General features: G+C 35.6%; 1 protein-coding gene across 9 annotated transcripts in view; it reads right to left on the reverse strand.

Moving 5' to 3' along the window:
- TLK1 (tousled like kinase 1) overlaps positions 1–16,443 on the reverse strand; it is a 170,513-nt gene that overhangs the window by 64,400 nt on the left and 89,670 nt on the right. For 5 of the 9 annotated variants that reach the window (XM_063790559.1, XM_016950017.4, XM_063790561.1 and 2 more), the window contains 2 exons: positions 5,756–5,831; positions 1,149–1,244 (listed from right to left, as the gene is read on the reverse strand). In XM_063790559.1, coding sequence (XP_063646629.1) covers positions 1,149–1,244; positions 5,756–5,770 — 111 coding nt within the window. In that variant the 5' untranslated portion in view covers positions 5,771–5,831. Of the gene's footprint in view, positions 1–1,148; positions 1,245–2,824; positions 2,872–5,755; positions 5,832–16,443 lie in introns of all 9 variants that reach the window. The other 4 variants (XM_001141231.8, XM_016950016.4, XM_063790562.1 and 1 more) reach the window with 1 other exon arrangement.

Here is a 16,443-nt window from a genome sequence, read left to right on the forward strand (position 1 = left end):
ACCTTTAATCACCATTTATTCAACATGCGTTCATTAAATACCTCCTACATAAGACCCAGTGAGAAATACAACAATATATTCCCTGCCCTCATAGAGCTTACATTCTAGTGCCATAAAAGAAATCTTAATGCTTTCATACAGTTAAAAAAAAAATAAGGCCAAATAAATTATTCTGAAAAATATTAAACAATGATTATGATAGTTGAAAAAACAAACTTACTAGGGACAATAATACATGCCCATATGTAGTTTAATATCAATTTATCAATGAATTTCATAGTTTATCTGGTCACTAGTTCAAAAAGACACTCACTGAAAGCAGATTATAACATTGTATCAACGCTATCACTACAACTCTTAGTTACTGTTGAATCTTATGCCTTACTTTTATACACGGCAATGTGATATCCTGAAAGGTACAAAATGAGTAAAACAAAACCAAGTATGTCTAAAGACAAAGGACAAGAAGGGGACACAAGAAATAAAAACAAGGTGTTTGAATAAATAAGTGAAACTCTGATTTTTAAAAATCTTTAATTCCTCTTTAAATTACTGAAAACCAATATTGTTTTTCTAGTTAGATATTGAACTTTCACACAATGAAAGTAAATTTAAAAATGAAATCCAATATGCAAAACAATGCATATAAAAGAACTATATCTAAAATGTTATGAAAAAACCAAAAAGTTTAAGATCATTTTAAGTCCATGATTCTTTTCCTATACTGAACTACATACCCTGCCTTTTTCTTAAGGATTCCCAGAAAGGAATTATGCTATCATTTTAGTGGTTAAGAAATTCAATTGTTAAGAAAGTTATAAATTAGGAATCAACAACTGAATACAGACTGATACAAGAGTACTCATGTTAGTCCCACAGACTCAACAGGCATTCTTTTAACATAAACAATGCTTCTTGGATATAATTAATTCAGAAAATCTTTAAGAGGCTCACTTCCAGAAATAAAATTCCAATAGCACCAGATAATTTAAAAGGATTTAATTCATGTCACAGAAATAATGTATTAAAAGATAAATGCTAACTTATTTATATAGAAGTTCTCAATAAAAAACAACAAATTATAAAACTTATTCAGTGTACATAACCCTCCCAAAGACTACGCATGAAAAACTTGAAAGATGACTTACAGATGAGGAAGGAGTGGAATGTGAATGTGAATTTTGAGGAGAACGGATTGCAGGAGGTATGCCTCTTACTGGACTTGAGCCATTTCCACCCTGGTACTGAGTAAAAGAAAAAGGAAGCATTATTATTTACTAAAGCAGGCTCAGACAGTTATTTCAGATATGACATTAACAATTAATCTAAATATACCTAATTTTAAAATAAGTAGTCATTTAAATGGGTCCAGAACAAAAAAAACACAAGGTCAGCCAAGTCCTAAAAGACTGAGAGACTACTGATCACAAGAACATGAAGAGACTGTTTTATAAAGATCCTTATTACTCTATATTCTGACTATAATCTGTTATTTTGGTCAACTCAAAGACAAATAAATTCCTCCAAAGCAATAAACATATTTTGTTTTCCCCCCAAATCTTAGCACAGGTCCCCTACAAATGTTTATTGAGCCATATAGTCCCTAATCCCAAGAAATTTCAAAATGTTTACCCATAGACCTTAGTGAACATAATCAACTATTTTAAACAGAATATCATTCTCAAGATACCCAAGTGTTCATGGCACTATATAAAAAGAATTATAATAGGTCCCTTCCCTCTAACAGCACAAAATCTTTAAAAAATCAATTCTTCTGTACAAAGTGCATGACTTAGCTGCATATGAAGACAAGCCAACTGATCTATTCCATAGCTATCTTTTCTCCTATTTCAAGTTTACATACGAAGGATGGGAAAAGAAAATAACTTGCTGCAGCAAAGTTCCTCTGGGGGTGTAGATTATTGTCCATTTCATCATTTCTTGTTTAATTACTTTACTTACATGAACAGCACAGATAAGAACTTCCTAGCATGTTCATTAAACAACTTCCTGCAACCTAGGGATTTTCCCTTATTTATTTTATCAATAGAGCCTAGCATAAAATTTAGCACATAGTAGGCATTCAAGAGACATTTGTTGATTTGAATTCATCGTACCTTTGGCAAAGGTTCTTAATGAATGATATCAGTAAGTGACTGACCTCAACCAAAGAGCATCAGGTATCTCATGGTCAGCAACTGCTTTACTTTAGATTTTCCGAACCCAAGAAAGCAAGCAGTGGTGGAAAAAAAAATCAGCCCTTCCGTTAATCAGCCAATTCTGCTCTCTCAAGTAAACATAAATATTTTTCAATTGAGTAGACCATGTTTGTTGTTTTAATAATTACACTTGATAGCAGAAAGAATTCTGAACTAGAGAGCCAGTGAACTTTAACTTCTATTCTTTACTCTTCAATTCAGACTTTGCCTTAAATGGGTTAACCCATTTATGCCTAGTGTTCTATTATTGCTCAAGGTCACTGCTGCCACGGTCTGACTGCAAAAATTCAAAAAATTACGGTGTAGGCTACTTTACATTTCTGGTCTTCAGTTTCATCATCTGTAAAATGAAACACTAATATGTATTTTGCCTATCTTACAGGTAATTATAAACGACTATGTGAGAAAGTATTTAGAAAAAAATGATATGGCATCCCAATGTAAATGTAAATCTAATTTTCCTAGAAAGATATCACATAGTAATAAAGCTCTGCTCTAATCAAGTAAGTAATCAAAAGCTGACCTTGTGCTTCTAAGAAATTATTTCTAGCTCACAGCAGAATAGTACTGAATTAGGAACTGGAGACAATCCTCAATGAACTTACTTCAAAATAGTCGCTAATTTTGTGGCCACGTCCCCCAATACTTTTTCCTAAAATATAAGAAGCGCATGATGTTAGTAGGGTAGTGATGGGCATCAAAAAAATATTAAGAGTCTGCAGGACATCAGCTATCAATTTCACAAATATGAAAATCAAATGACATTTCAATAGAGACATGCCAATTTTTAAAAGTTCCAGTTATTGGAGAATCATACAAATAAATGATGTAAGTGATGTCCTGTTTTAAAACTACATTATTAATACTGCTTAATAACTACTAATTTCAGAAAAGCAAATCAGTAAATAAAAAAGTAGCGACTGCATCACTGACAAACTAACCTTTACTTGTAAATAATAATAAAACAGCTTTAGTTATACAAACCATAACATGATTCCTGTCAAACTGACAGTAACACACTTCAATAGGAATGTTATTTTGTAAAATGTATTTTGATTTTCTAAAAAGCATTCCCAAATTAAATACAATGTTTTTTAAAAACTAGATTGTAAATATTGCTCATATATGACCACACTGACAAAGTGAACCAGCTCATTAGAGATCACGCTATTTTTTAAATATTTTGCTCTAAAATGGATTCTTCATCAGTCCTATAAGTTTTAAATTAAGAACTTGCTAAGAAATACAATGTTTAGAGATGCTTTCTTGGGGGAGAAGTAACCATCCTTGACTGGAACTATACAGAATACACGATTTCTTCAAGTTACAACTAGTGATATCACAAAGTCAAAAGCTTTGCTTAATATAAACATACATATATTTGTTAATTCAATGCTGACTTATTTCATGATTCATTTATTTTATTTAACAAATATTTCTTAAGTGGTTACTATGTGCCAGGCATTACTAAGATGAAAAACAGTATTCTTAAAAGTTTAACAACTTTAAATTCCTTCTTGGAACAAGGTGGGGGGAATTTTTAAAAACTAAACAAGTATTCAGGACTACCAATGCTACCTAGAAATTTTGAACATTAGTTCTGCACGGATTTATTTAGAGGTCAGAGATGACTGTAAAGGTCTTATACTAAAGGGACTTCCCTTCTGTCCATAATAATTTCTCTGTAGATTCTAAAGAGGTACTATATTTTAATGAAGACAGATGGTTTTGGTTGCCTACTCCAGAAGCTATTTCCCCAATTCTCTTTCCTTAACTGAATGGAAATTTTGTTCTGTTAACACCCTTCACCCTACATGGCACATGTAACTTCAGAGGAAGCTGACTCCTATACAACTTCCACTTCCAGGTCCCCTTCTCACCTTCTTATTAGAAATCCAATTTTGTTCAAGTATCATCCCTTCTCCATACAGGCTGTATGTTTAAGAACTTAATTCCATTTCCAGGTTCAAAGATGGCCCTGATTTTCTTCTTTTTTTAAATTTCTGACACTATCCACCTACAGATGGCCTGATTTTTTTTAAGGCAATAGTACCTCTGTTGGTCGTAACTAGTTTTGGAATGGACATATGACCAATCTAGTCCATAAGATCAGTAGTTCCCCACCTTTTTGGCACCAGGGACCAGTTTTGTGGAAGACAATTTATCCACAGACTGCAGGGAGTAGGGGAGATGGTTTTGGGATGAAACGGTTCCACCTCAGATCATCAGGCATTAGATTCTCATAAGGGAGTGCATAACCTGGATCCCTTGCATGTGCAGTTCACAATAGGGTTCACACTCCTATGAGAATCTAACGCTGCCGCTGATCTGACAGGAGGCAGAGCTCAGGCGGTAATGCTCACTGGCCCGCTGCTCACCTCCTGCTGTACGACCCATTTCCCAATAGGCCAAGGACTGGAAGACCGGGAGGTTGGGGAACCCTGCAGAAGATGAGAGGAGAGGTCTGCTTTGGACTTGAAGTCAAGTTTACTCCAAAGGAAGGGGGGAAAAAACACTGAAAGCCAGACTAAAGCAAATATAAGTGAGGAAGGTGAAACAAGAAAAAACAATTTAGGCAACCATCCTAAAAACAAAGATAATCAGACAATTCTGTAGATGGCAGACCACAAAGGAAAAAAACATGGTTCAACCAATCCAGAAGCCTCATCTTATTCGGGGGCTTGTTTTTGAGTTTATATCTTTACAATAAATAAAGCTCCAAGTCCACTAACTACAACTTGGGGGAGGCTACACTAAGACCAAAAAGGAGCTCAGTGTAAACTGAGATACAAAATAAAATACACCTCAGAAAAGGCACTAAAATGACTTACCCTTCCTTCCATAAAGACAGTTGCTGCAAATATATTCCTTGCTTCCAGTGCCCTATATACACCAGTAAGTCATGGGTTCACAGCCATAGATCTTATGGCTAAAGATTGGCTCCAACACATGTAACATTATGTATAAAGTCATCATTATACACGATTTAAGAGCCCAATTTATTATATTTAATTTTGAGTGCTCAAATTAAATGACAACACTATTTTTCTATTCATTATAAGATATTTAGTTAAATGAGAATAATTTTCTTAGTTCATATCACAAAAAGTAGGTATGCAAGAAAGGATGGAAAGAAAAACAGATAATACTTTAACTAGAGTCTCTCATAATTATTTTGATAGCCTTTTTTTTTAAATAAATGGGAAAAGTTTGAGTAGTTCTGTTAAAGTGAGATTGAAGTTTTTAATTCAAAAACAAGCCATTTCAATACAATACATATAAAGAATGAAAAATGAAAAGTCGTAAGTTAATGCTTGCCAGATTTGGACATGATACTTGTCTTTCTAGGACCCAAATGAAAACAATAAGGGCAACATTGAAAAGCCTAAAAGCAATCATTATACACTAACTACCTGTGCACACACCAAAATTTACAACTTCATATTATTTTACAATTAGAATATTAATTGGTTAAAAATTAAAACAATTAATTTTAAGTGTCCACGAGGCTCTGAAGGAAGATGTTATGTGCTTACCCTGACTACTTTCATTCTGGTTTTCTGCTTTTCTCTTTCTTCCCCTGGATGATTCCGATTGTTTCTTCTCCGGTGTCTACAGAAAACAAGATAACAGATTTTTAAATGACAGTTTTAATATACAAAATTATCACAGTCAACATAAAACCATGTTTCGAGACCAAAAAAATAGCATTCAGTAGTGCTCAAGAGATGTTAATATACTGTTATTTACACACAATTTATTTAAAAGATAAAATTTCCTATTGTATACATTTTAAAATTCCAAGTAGAGAAGACCTTGTACATATTATCTGATATTCAGTTACAGAATTTGACATGAAGTGGATGAAAAATCCTAGAATAATTAGCCTTTAAAAGATGACCTTCAAATGCTTAACTGGATGAGGGGGAAAAAATCACCTTAGTGTTTCCTATGAGTTTTTTCCTATTAAGTTTTTCCTTAGTTTCCTACTACTCAAACATACTTAGTGTATAAAAGTAAACTTGGATGAGAAAAAAGGGGCAGAACACAGACCCTGATATACACAATCCCTACTAAAAAGGACCATCCACGTAAATGCCTGGCAATTATTATCCAACAGTTATAGCCAATTCACAGATTATGCCCCAGATAACGGATCAGTAAACTATGGCCTATGGGCCTAATCAGTTTGGTCACCTGTTCTGTATGATCGAACCATAGCTTTCACACTTTTAAATGTTTGAAATTTTAAAAATTCAAAACAAAAAGAATATTTTGTGGTGTGAGAATTACAAGAAATTCAAGTTTCAGTATTCCTAATAAAATTTTATTGGAACACAGCCACACTCATTTAGGTATTGTCTATAGCAGCTTTTACATTACAACGGCAGAGCTGAGTAGCTGCAACAGAGTTGGAATGGCCCATAAAGTCGCAAACATCTGGCCTTTTACAAAAAAAGTTAACAGATCCCTGCTCTAGATGGTGGCTCTGGTTCCAAATGACATGTGTGTTCCTATAACAGATAGAAAGTATCTTCATTAGACTAATACAAGTAATTTTTCTGGAGTTTGACAAACTTTCCTGCTTAGTCAAAAATTAAAACCAAGAGCAAAAGCACAGGCAATGGCACCAGGCCCTCAAATTCTAGAAACGTGGTAAGCACCTCTGGTGCCAGAAAAATTCCTGAACTTCACAAGAGCTCCACTAATATTTGACTGAATGAATGAATGAATCTTACTAAACAACTTAAAATAAATCTCTTAAAAGCATCATGGTCCCCCAGCAAGGAAGGGATTTAATCCGTATTTTCATGTCTCTGAGTGGGCCTACAATTAAATATATGAATAACAATACATAGCCTAATTCTTATTGAACACATATTGTTCCTCTAAGTACCATCTTGAGTATTTAAAGTTCTCCCACCTCCATTTTGCCAACAAGATAACAGATTCAGAGAAATTGGACCAAATGTTCATAGCATCTGAATTCTTTAAAAACAGATGTTACATCTTCTCCCTATCTCACCCTCTTACCCCACACCCCACCCCTAGCATACAGTTATTACTTGATAAATACATGAATGAATATTAAGTAACCTACTCAAGGTAACACTACCAGTGTGGCAGAGCCAGGATTCAAATTAAATTCAGTTCTGTATGATTCTAAGACCTAAATGCTCTTTATTTTTTCTATGATATCCTACATCAAGAACTAACTAAATGAATCTACTATACAAAAATATTTCGGAATTTTAGTGTTTATGAATAAAACTCAATATGTCCAATGAAATGCCAGTATGTTTTCATTTCACAAACCAGAAGTCTTAAAGAAATCCACCCTAACTGGCCATCTACTCAGGAGGTAGACTGATGTACCAGCAATTTTGGGTAGGTAGTTTACTACTTTTGTTTCATTGTCAAAATTACCAAACTCAAACAATAATCAATCTTCTGTTTTCCTAGAAATAAAAATATCACTACATTAAAAATTCTTTTAACATTTATTAAAGAACCCTAAATCGGCCGGGTGCAGTGACTCATGCCTGCAATCTCAGCACTTTGGGAGGCTGAGGCAGGCAGATCATATGAGGTCAGGAGTTCTAGACCAGCCTGGCCAACATGGTGAAACCCTGACTCTACTAAAAATATAAAAATTAGCCGGGCATGGTGGTGCGTGCCTGTAGTGCCAGTTACTCGGGAGGCTGAAGCACAAGAATCGCTTGAACACAGGAGGTAGGGGTTGCAGTGAGCCAAGATCACACCACTGCACTCCAGTTTGGGTGACACAGCGAGACTCCATCTCAAAAACAAAAGAACCCCAAGTCTACGTTAAAATAAAAGATCCCCAAATAATAATTTATTCATATCCTTCCTAACTTAATTTATATATAAAAAAGTGAAGAAAACATAATTTTTCAGAATCCTTTAATGTTATACTAATTTTTTAAGCATGGCAGGATCCTATTCGAATTCCATCTTAAATCTTGACTAGGTACTCTTGAACAGGCAAAAATAGGGGGGAAAAACCCATACAAAATGTTATAATTCTGAAACAGCTGTATTGGAAACAGCATTTTCTAGCTAGAAAACAAAATAAAATGTAAAGTTCAAAATGGTTCTGTACCATTTTCTAAAGTATATCCTAAGGAACTAGTGTTCAATGGTAGGTTGAGAAGACTATGTTCTAAATGAGGGTGAAAAGGGGTGAGTTCAAACGGGGTAAACAAAATTAGATTTCTTTACTGCAAGGCTTCTCAGAACCATCAAAATGCTAACATGCACTGGCTATCTCCAAAAGAGGGATGAGGTGGGAAGATACAATAAATTTTCAAAACTTATTTGAGACAACATTCGTTAAATACTTCACTGGATATGCACTTCAGGATATTTAAGGTTGTTTTGTTGTTTAACATACAGATTACTTAGTTTTGTTGTTTAACATATAGATTACTTCGTGAAGCCTTTTTCCTCTGAGGCAGAATTTCCCAGTGTGGAGGTATGGGACAGTCCATTGGCAAAAATGTCTTTTCATTAAACCAACCAAAAAGCAAACGAATGCATTATAATTATAGTAAAGAAGGCAACAAGTTTACCTCCTTTAAACCAGAGAAGAATTTACAGATGGAGAAGAAAAAGGGTAACAGGACTAAAATTAATTTTAAGACTGTTGTGCCCCAGAAGTTATTAAAGGGCAAGGAGAAGGGAAGGAAGTGTGTGGCTGAGTTAAGGCTCTAGCCTACCAGAGACATATCCTATGTTACCTCTACCCTGAATCTGCAAACACAGCATCTCCTATTTTAATATTGAGATTCCAGATGAGATTTCCTTTGAAAAAATAGTTCGGCAGCTTTTTAAAAAAAACTACTGATCATGACCAATGATTTCCTTGAGGAAATCCAAAGGACATCAACCAGGCCACCTATGTATTTGCTAAGGTATACAATGTGCACATATTAAACATTTTATATAGAACATTTTCAAGACTGCTCTTGCTAATAATGCTGTCATTTCTTTCTTTTATTTTCTATTTTTTCTTAACTATCCTACTATAAATAGACCACTAAAGAAAAGATTAATACAGAAGGCAAAACAATAGGATTTGGCTTTGAAGTAAAGATGAAAAGTATTCAGTAATTATAAAAGGCCAAAGAGCTCCAATATACAGTGAAACAGTCATTAGGAGAAAATGAAGAAAAGAGAGACTAGTACACTTTAAACCAAGTTAGCTGTGTAAATGTTAGATTTGTAATCATACCAAAACCTGAATGACTACTCTGGCATTTAGAGATTCCAAGATATTAGTGTGAATTTACACAGTATTTTCTACCAGTTGAAAGTTTGTTGAAAAAACACAAAGACAAATTTAAAGGACTCAAGAAGTGTAGTGATATAATTTAACTAATCCTCCAATTTTACTTGGAACTTAGGTCAGTGATTATTAATCAAGGTTTTTATATCTAATCATGTAGCCTGCTGGTTTTATCTTATAATAAAATATAAAGAAGTCTTTCTTCAATGTAAATAAGACCAAACATAAGAACACATGAATCTCAATGCTGTTACAGTATGAGGGACAGAAATCAATATGAATTATTCCATGAAAACAGATAACCACCTGTATAAGCCTCAAACTAGAGAGAGATTTAAAATTATGGAAATAAATGCATTACAGAAAATTTTACAGTATACAAAAAATATTTTAATAGCAACAAAAAAAGAGGGAATGGATATTAAAGTTTGTTCTTCATTGGGCCTCACTGAATAGACAACAAAAATCAGGTATCATCATCTCTAATAAAATCACTATAGTTAATAGACACAGAATATTTCTTTTTGTTAAACAAGAAAATACTTTAAAACAGAAACAAAAGTTACTCTAATATTAAATAGTATCCTTACAAAATATTCAATCTTCAAACCTGACAGAATGAATTTTTTTCTGACAGATCCATTCAGCCAAAGACTGGTTTCAAAACTGCAACTCACTGGCTATTCTTTCTTTCTTTTTTTTTTTTTTTGAGACGGAGTCTCGCTCTGTCACCCAGGCTGGAGTGCAGCGGCGCAATCTCAGCTCACTGCAAGCTCTGCCTCCTGGGTTCACACCATTCTCCTGCCTCAGCCTCCCAAGTAGCTGGGACTACAGGCGCCCGCCACTATGCCCGGCTAACTTTTTTGTATTTTTAGTAGAGGGGGGTTTCACCGTGTTAGCCAGGATGGTCTCAATCTCCTGACCTAGTGATCCGCCCATCTTGGCCTCCCAGAGTGCTGAGATTACAGGCGTGAGCCACCGCGCCCAGCCCTCACTGGCTATTCTAATGATTCATACTTGGGTACCAAATTCAAGGGTACTATAATTTGAACAAATGGCATGACAAACCTTTTTGATGGCAGCTGGTAAAACAATGTTCAATTTTTATCCACATTTCTAGGCAAAACTTGTTGAACTAGATGTGAGACAGGAAAATGTTTGCTGCTTTGTATCCTATTTACATTTAAACGTTACCATGAAATATGCACATCCGAATTCAAGGATGATTTTGAGCTGGTATGACCTGAAATTCACATAGTCTGTCTCTGCCCAAGAGTTAAAACTTTAATATTGATAACTATTATCTGTAAATATTTACTTGAACCTTTGACCTCTAAAAGAAGATCTCTACTATAATGCTGATTTTAATATTTAATATAAAAAATTTATGTATGTAAAATTTTGGAATCCTATCATCAAATAAAAGCATTTCCCTGCAGTTCTAAGTAAATCAAAATCATCATATCAGCAATTTGGAGTGTAGTATATTTTCTGCTGTACTGCCTTTATTGTTTAATAACGTGTAATATAAAAGATGGTAGAACACCAGTAAGAAGAAATTGGGTAACCACCCAACTAAAATATGTGCTGTCTTACAGGTATACTTAAAGTATGCCACCTCATACATTTTTGTAAAGGCTGAAGGACTCTATTTACACATGCACAGCATTCACAACCGTATCAGTACTCCAAAGAAATGTAATATTAAAACAATTATTTTATGCTCAATTTTTAACAACTACCTAACTTGACATCCTCACATTGTGACTTCTTAAACTCCTATCACTTGGACCCACTGCATTCACACATGTTTAAAGGAGTATACTAAGTTTTTAATATTGATGAAAATGATTTTGTCTGTTATTTTCTTATCACTTACGTAGTCTATTTCCTGGCATTTTCCCTTCTCTGGCTATCCCTTCAAGGCTTTATTTGTTAAACAGTATATACTATAAAATTAGAATAAAGTTGAACTTTCTCCCCTACTCAAATTACCTTGCCAGTAGTTTTCAAATCATACAAGAATAAAACATCCACTTAGAACAACTGCTGAAGGGTAGGGGTTGGGAAGTAACATTTTCAGATAATTTATTCTGGAAATGTTGGCATTTTGAAAGTGCTTGTAATAGTCAAATTCAGAGCTGTGGTCTCACAACTTTTGACACTCACAATGGAGTAACATACTCCTGTATCATACCCCTACAAACATTCCTTTGAACATGAATCCCTAGGTCTGTACAATTATTTCTCTGGTATACATACTTTTAAATGTAAATGCTGTATCACAGAATATGTGCACTTAGTTGTTTTTTTTTTTTTTTTTTTGAGACAGAGTCTCACACTGTCACCCAGGCTGGAGTGCAGTGACACGATCTCGGCTCACTGCAAGCTCTGTCTCCTGGGTTCATGCTATTCTCCTGCCTCAGCCTCCCGAGTAGCTGGGACTACAGGCACCCGCCACCACACCCAGCTTGGTTTTTTTGTATTTTTAGTAGAGATGGGGTTTCTCCATGTTGGCCAGGATGGTCTCAATCTCTTGACCTTGTGATCCACCCGCCTCGGCCTCCCAAAGTGCTGGGATTACAGGCATGAGCCACCACGCCCGGCCACACACTTAGATTTTTAAAGATAATGCCAAATTGCACATTCAAAGCCAGTATCAATTGACATGTTTACATTAACACTGTATAAGACTACTCACCAATCCTTTGAGATGTGATGGGTAAAAAAGTGTTACTATTTTTCTCTATACCAATACAACTTTTTTTTAATTATTATACTTTAAGTTCTGAGGTACATGTGCAGAACGTACAGGTTTGTTACATAGGTATACACGTGCCAAGGTGGTTTGCTATAACCATCAACCTGTCATCTACATCAGGTATTTCTCCTAATGCTATCCCTCCCTCAGCCCCCACCTCAAAACAGGCCCTGTTATGTGAAGTCCCCCCAACTGCCCTGCCCCGTGTCCACGTGTTCTCACTGTTCAACTCCCACTTAAGAGTAAGAACATATGGTGTTTGGTTTTCTGTTCTTGTGTTAGTTTGCTGAGAATGATGGTTTCCAGCTTCATCCATGTCCCTGCAAAGGACATGAACTCATCCTTTTTTATGGCTGCATAGTATTCCATGGTGCCAATACAACACTTTTAATCAGAAAAAAAGTGATCTTTTTTTTCCGAGACATGGGATCAGCCGGGCATGGTGGCTCAAGCCCGTAATTCCAGCACTTTGGGAGGCCAAGGTGGGTGGATCACCTGAGGTCAGGAGTTCGAGACCAGCCTGGCCAACATGGCGAAACCCCACCTCTACTAAAAATACAAAAAAATTAGCCGGATCTGGTGGTGAGCACCTGTAGTCCCAACTACTCGGGAGGTTGAGGTGGGAAAATCGCTTGTATCTGGGAGGCAGAGGTTGCAGTGAGCCAAGATCGCGCCACTGCACTCCAGCCTGGGCAACAAGAGCAAAACTCCGCCTCAAAAACCAAAACAAACAAACAAAAAGAACGATGGGGTCTCACTTCATTGTCCAGGCTGGACTGTAACTCCTAGGTTCAAGTGATCCTCCTGCCTCAGGCTCCCAAGTACCTGGGACTACAGACATGTGACCATACCCAGCTTCTTTGTTCTTTTTTTAAATTGCTCTATCATATCTTTATTAGCATTGATTCTCAATGCTGACTATATATACATCAATCATTTATAAAGCTTTTATTTAAAGCTTATGCTGGAATCTCCAGTCCAAATTTAACCATCTCTGGAAAAAGACCAAAGGAATCATTAATTTTAAAAAGGTCCAGAAGTGATGTTATGTATCATCAGGATTAGGAACAGTCTGTCTGTCTATCTAGGTTTATATATAAAATAGTAAGTTGTATAGTTCCCACATACTCCACTTTACAGTATCTCTAAAATTAAGAATGTTATTCCTTAAAGTCTTCCCATATTAAAGACCAAAATTATTACATATAGCAGAAAACTAATTAGGTTATAAAAAGTCAAATGGGTTGTCATGGTTACTCAGTTATTTTAGAAAAATGAGAATCTTAAAGAAAATTCACTGTGTTCTACTGACATAAAAATACATCTTTCTAATATTTTTTAAACTAAAGAATAAAATTCTGAAACAAAATTTGTCAGTAATGTCAACTTGTGCTCAATGCTTTAAAAATCCAGTCTAAAAGCAACATTTATCAGATTAAACATTTGTGAAGTGCTGTTAGCTCAGGTATATCTTAGATTGGCAAATTTGATAATTACTGTAAGTTATCTGAAATCTAAATATTTCCAAAGAGTACCATTTTTGTCCAAGACTTACCAGGGTAATTTATATAACAAGTTATATACTATCTTAGTTATATGGAAAGATTATAATAGCACAGTAGTTGAGAGCATCACTTTGAAATAAGGCATACTTTGGGATTCAAATTCTGACTCTGTTAACTTGTATCTGTGTGACTATGGACAAATTATTTACTCTGAGCACCGGTTTCTAAATTTAGACATGTAAAACTTAAGAAGTCGCAATCTAGCTCCATTGGTAACATGCTAAAAACTTTCTTTTTTCTCCTTCCAGTAATGAGTTGGTTCTCAACCAGGAGAGATGGTATTTGGCAATACCTAGAGGCATTTTTGGTTGACGCACTGAGGATGGCGGTAACAAGGCTGTAGATATCTAATGTACAGAGGCAGAGATGCTGCTAAACATCCTACATTGCATAGGACAGGAACCCCACCCCTCAAAATTTATCCAGTGCAAAACGTCAATAATGTTAAGGGTGAGAAACCTTGCTTTGATGAATACATTAAGAATCATTTGTAGTTGGTACATAAAACTAACTGTACGGTGTGCTTTTTTACTTTCATTCTGAGTTTACAGTGAAAATTACCGGAGGTTATATGACATGTGATGACATCTCACTGGATGATTTATGGATTATGTATTCGTGAATTCTAGGGTTACAACATTTTGTTTGAAATCCTAAAATGGTAAATACCAAATAGTTGTAACCAACATAAACAAAAGCTCTTTAGGGTCCTTCAATTTTTAAAGTTAAAGAGCAGTCCCTGAGACCCAAAATTTGAAAACTGCTTTTGTAGATACACTCATCCTGATTGTATACTAGGCAATGCTAGCAAGTGAGATGAGTATGCTAGAGAATAAGTAGTAGCCTATTAACGAGGTGGGTAGACAACAGCTATTTACTGAGCACCTATTATGGTAAAGAACTATACTGGGTTCCACTTTAAAAAAATGTCTTCACTCTCTTACAGTAATAGGCCATTTTTCTCTTCCAATCTTGTTTCCACCAATCAGCTTAGAAGGTTCCTTTTTAATTTTTTTTTTTAATCATTGTGGGTACACAGTAGGTGTATATATTTATGGGGTACATATTTTGATACAGTTGTTACAAACAACTGTAACACAAAGGTGTTACAAACAATCCACTTATAGTTTTTTTTTAAATATACAATTAAATTATTTTTGACTATACACACTCTGTTGTGCTAGCAAATACTAGGTCTTACTAAATCTTTCTATTTTTGTACCCATTAACCATTTCCCCTCCCCACCACCACCACTCTTCCCAGACTCTAGTAACCATCTTTCTACCCTCTTTCCCCATAAGTTGCATTGTCTTAATTTTTAGCTCCCACAAATAAGTGAGAACATGTGAAGTTTGTCTTTCTGTGCCTGGCTTATTTCACTTAACAATATCACCTCCAGTTCCATCCATGTTGTTGCAAATGACAGATCGCATTCTTTCTTATGGCTGAATAGTACTCCACTGTGTGTATGTACCACATTTTCTTTATCCATTCATCTGTTGATGGATGCTTGGGTTGCTTACAAATCTTGGCTATTGTGAATAGTGCTGCAAAATGGGAGTGCAGGTATCTCTTTGATATATCAATTTCTTTTATTTTGGGTATATATCTAGCAGTGGAATTGCTGGATCGCACGGTAGCTCTATTTTCAGCCTTTTGAGGAACCTCCGAACTGTTCTCCATAGTGGTTGTACTAATCTTCACTTCTACCAACAGTGTATGAGGTTTCCCTTTTCTCCACATCCTTGCCAGCATTTGCCATTGCCTGCCTTCTGGATAAAAGCCATTTTAACTGGGGTGAGATGATATCTCATTGTAATTTTGATTTGCATGTCTCTGATAAACAATGATATTGGGCACCTTTTCATCAAGTTGTTTGCCACTTGTATGTCTTCTTTTGAGAAATGTCTCTTCAAATCTTTTGCCCATTTTTAGATTGGATTATCATACGTTTTCCTACAGAGTTGTTTGAGCTCCTCATATATTCTAGTTATTTATTCCTTGTCAGATGGATAGTTTGCAAATATTTTCTCCTACTCTGTGGGTTATCTCCTCGCTTTGTTGTTTTCTTTGCTGTGCAGAAGCTTTTTAATTTGATGTGATCCCATTTGTCCTTTTTTTTTTTTTGACATGGAGTCTCGCTCTGTCGCCCAGGCTGGAGTGCAGTGGCATGATCTCAGCTCACTGCAAGCTCTGCCTCCCGGGTTCACGCCATTCTCCCGCCTCAGCCTCCCGAGTAGCTGGGACTACAGGCACCTGCCACCATGTCCAGCTAATTTTTTGTATTTTTAGTAGAGACGGGGTTTCACTGTGTTAGCCAGGATGGTCTCGATCTCCTGACATAGTGATCTGCCTGCCTCTGCCTCCCACAGTGCTGGGATTACAGGTGTGAGCCACCACGCCTGACCCCATTTGTCCATTTTTAGCTTTGGTTGCCTGTGCTTGTCGGGTATTACTTAAGAAATCTTTGCCCAGACCAATGTTCTGGAGAGTTTCCCCAGTGTTTTCTTATAGTAGTTTCACAGTTTGAGGTCTTTTTAGATTTCAGTCTTTAACCCATTTTGATTTGATTTTTGTATATGGTGAGA

Source organism: Pan troglodytes, chromosome 13, assembly GCF_028858775.2.
Source record: "Pan troglodytes isolate AG18354 chromosome 13, NHGRI_mPanTro3-v2.0_pri, whole genome shotgun sequence".
NCBI classification, from domain to species: Eukaryota; Metazoa; Chordata; class Mammalia; order Primates; family Hominidae; genus Pan; species Pan troglodytes.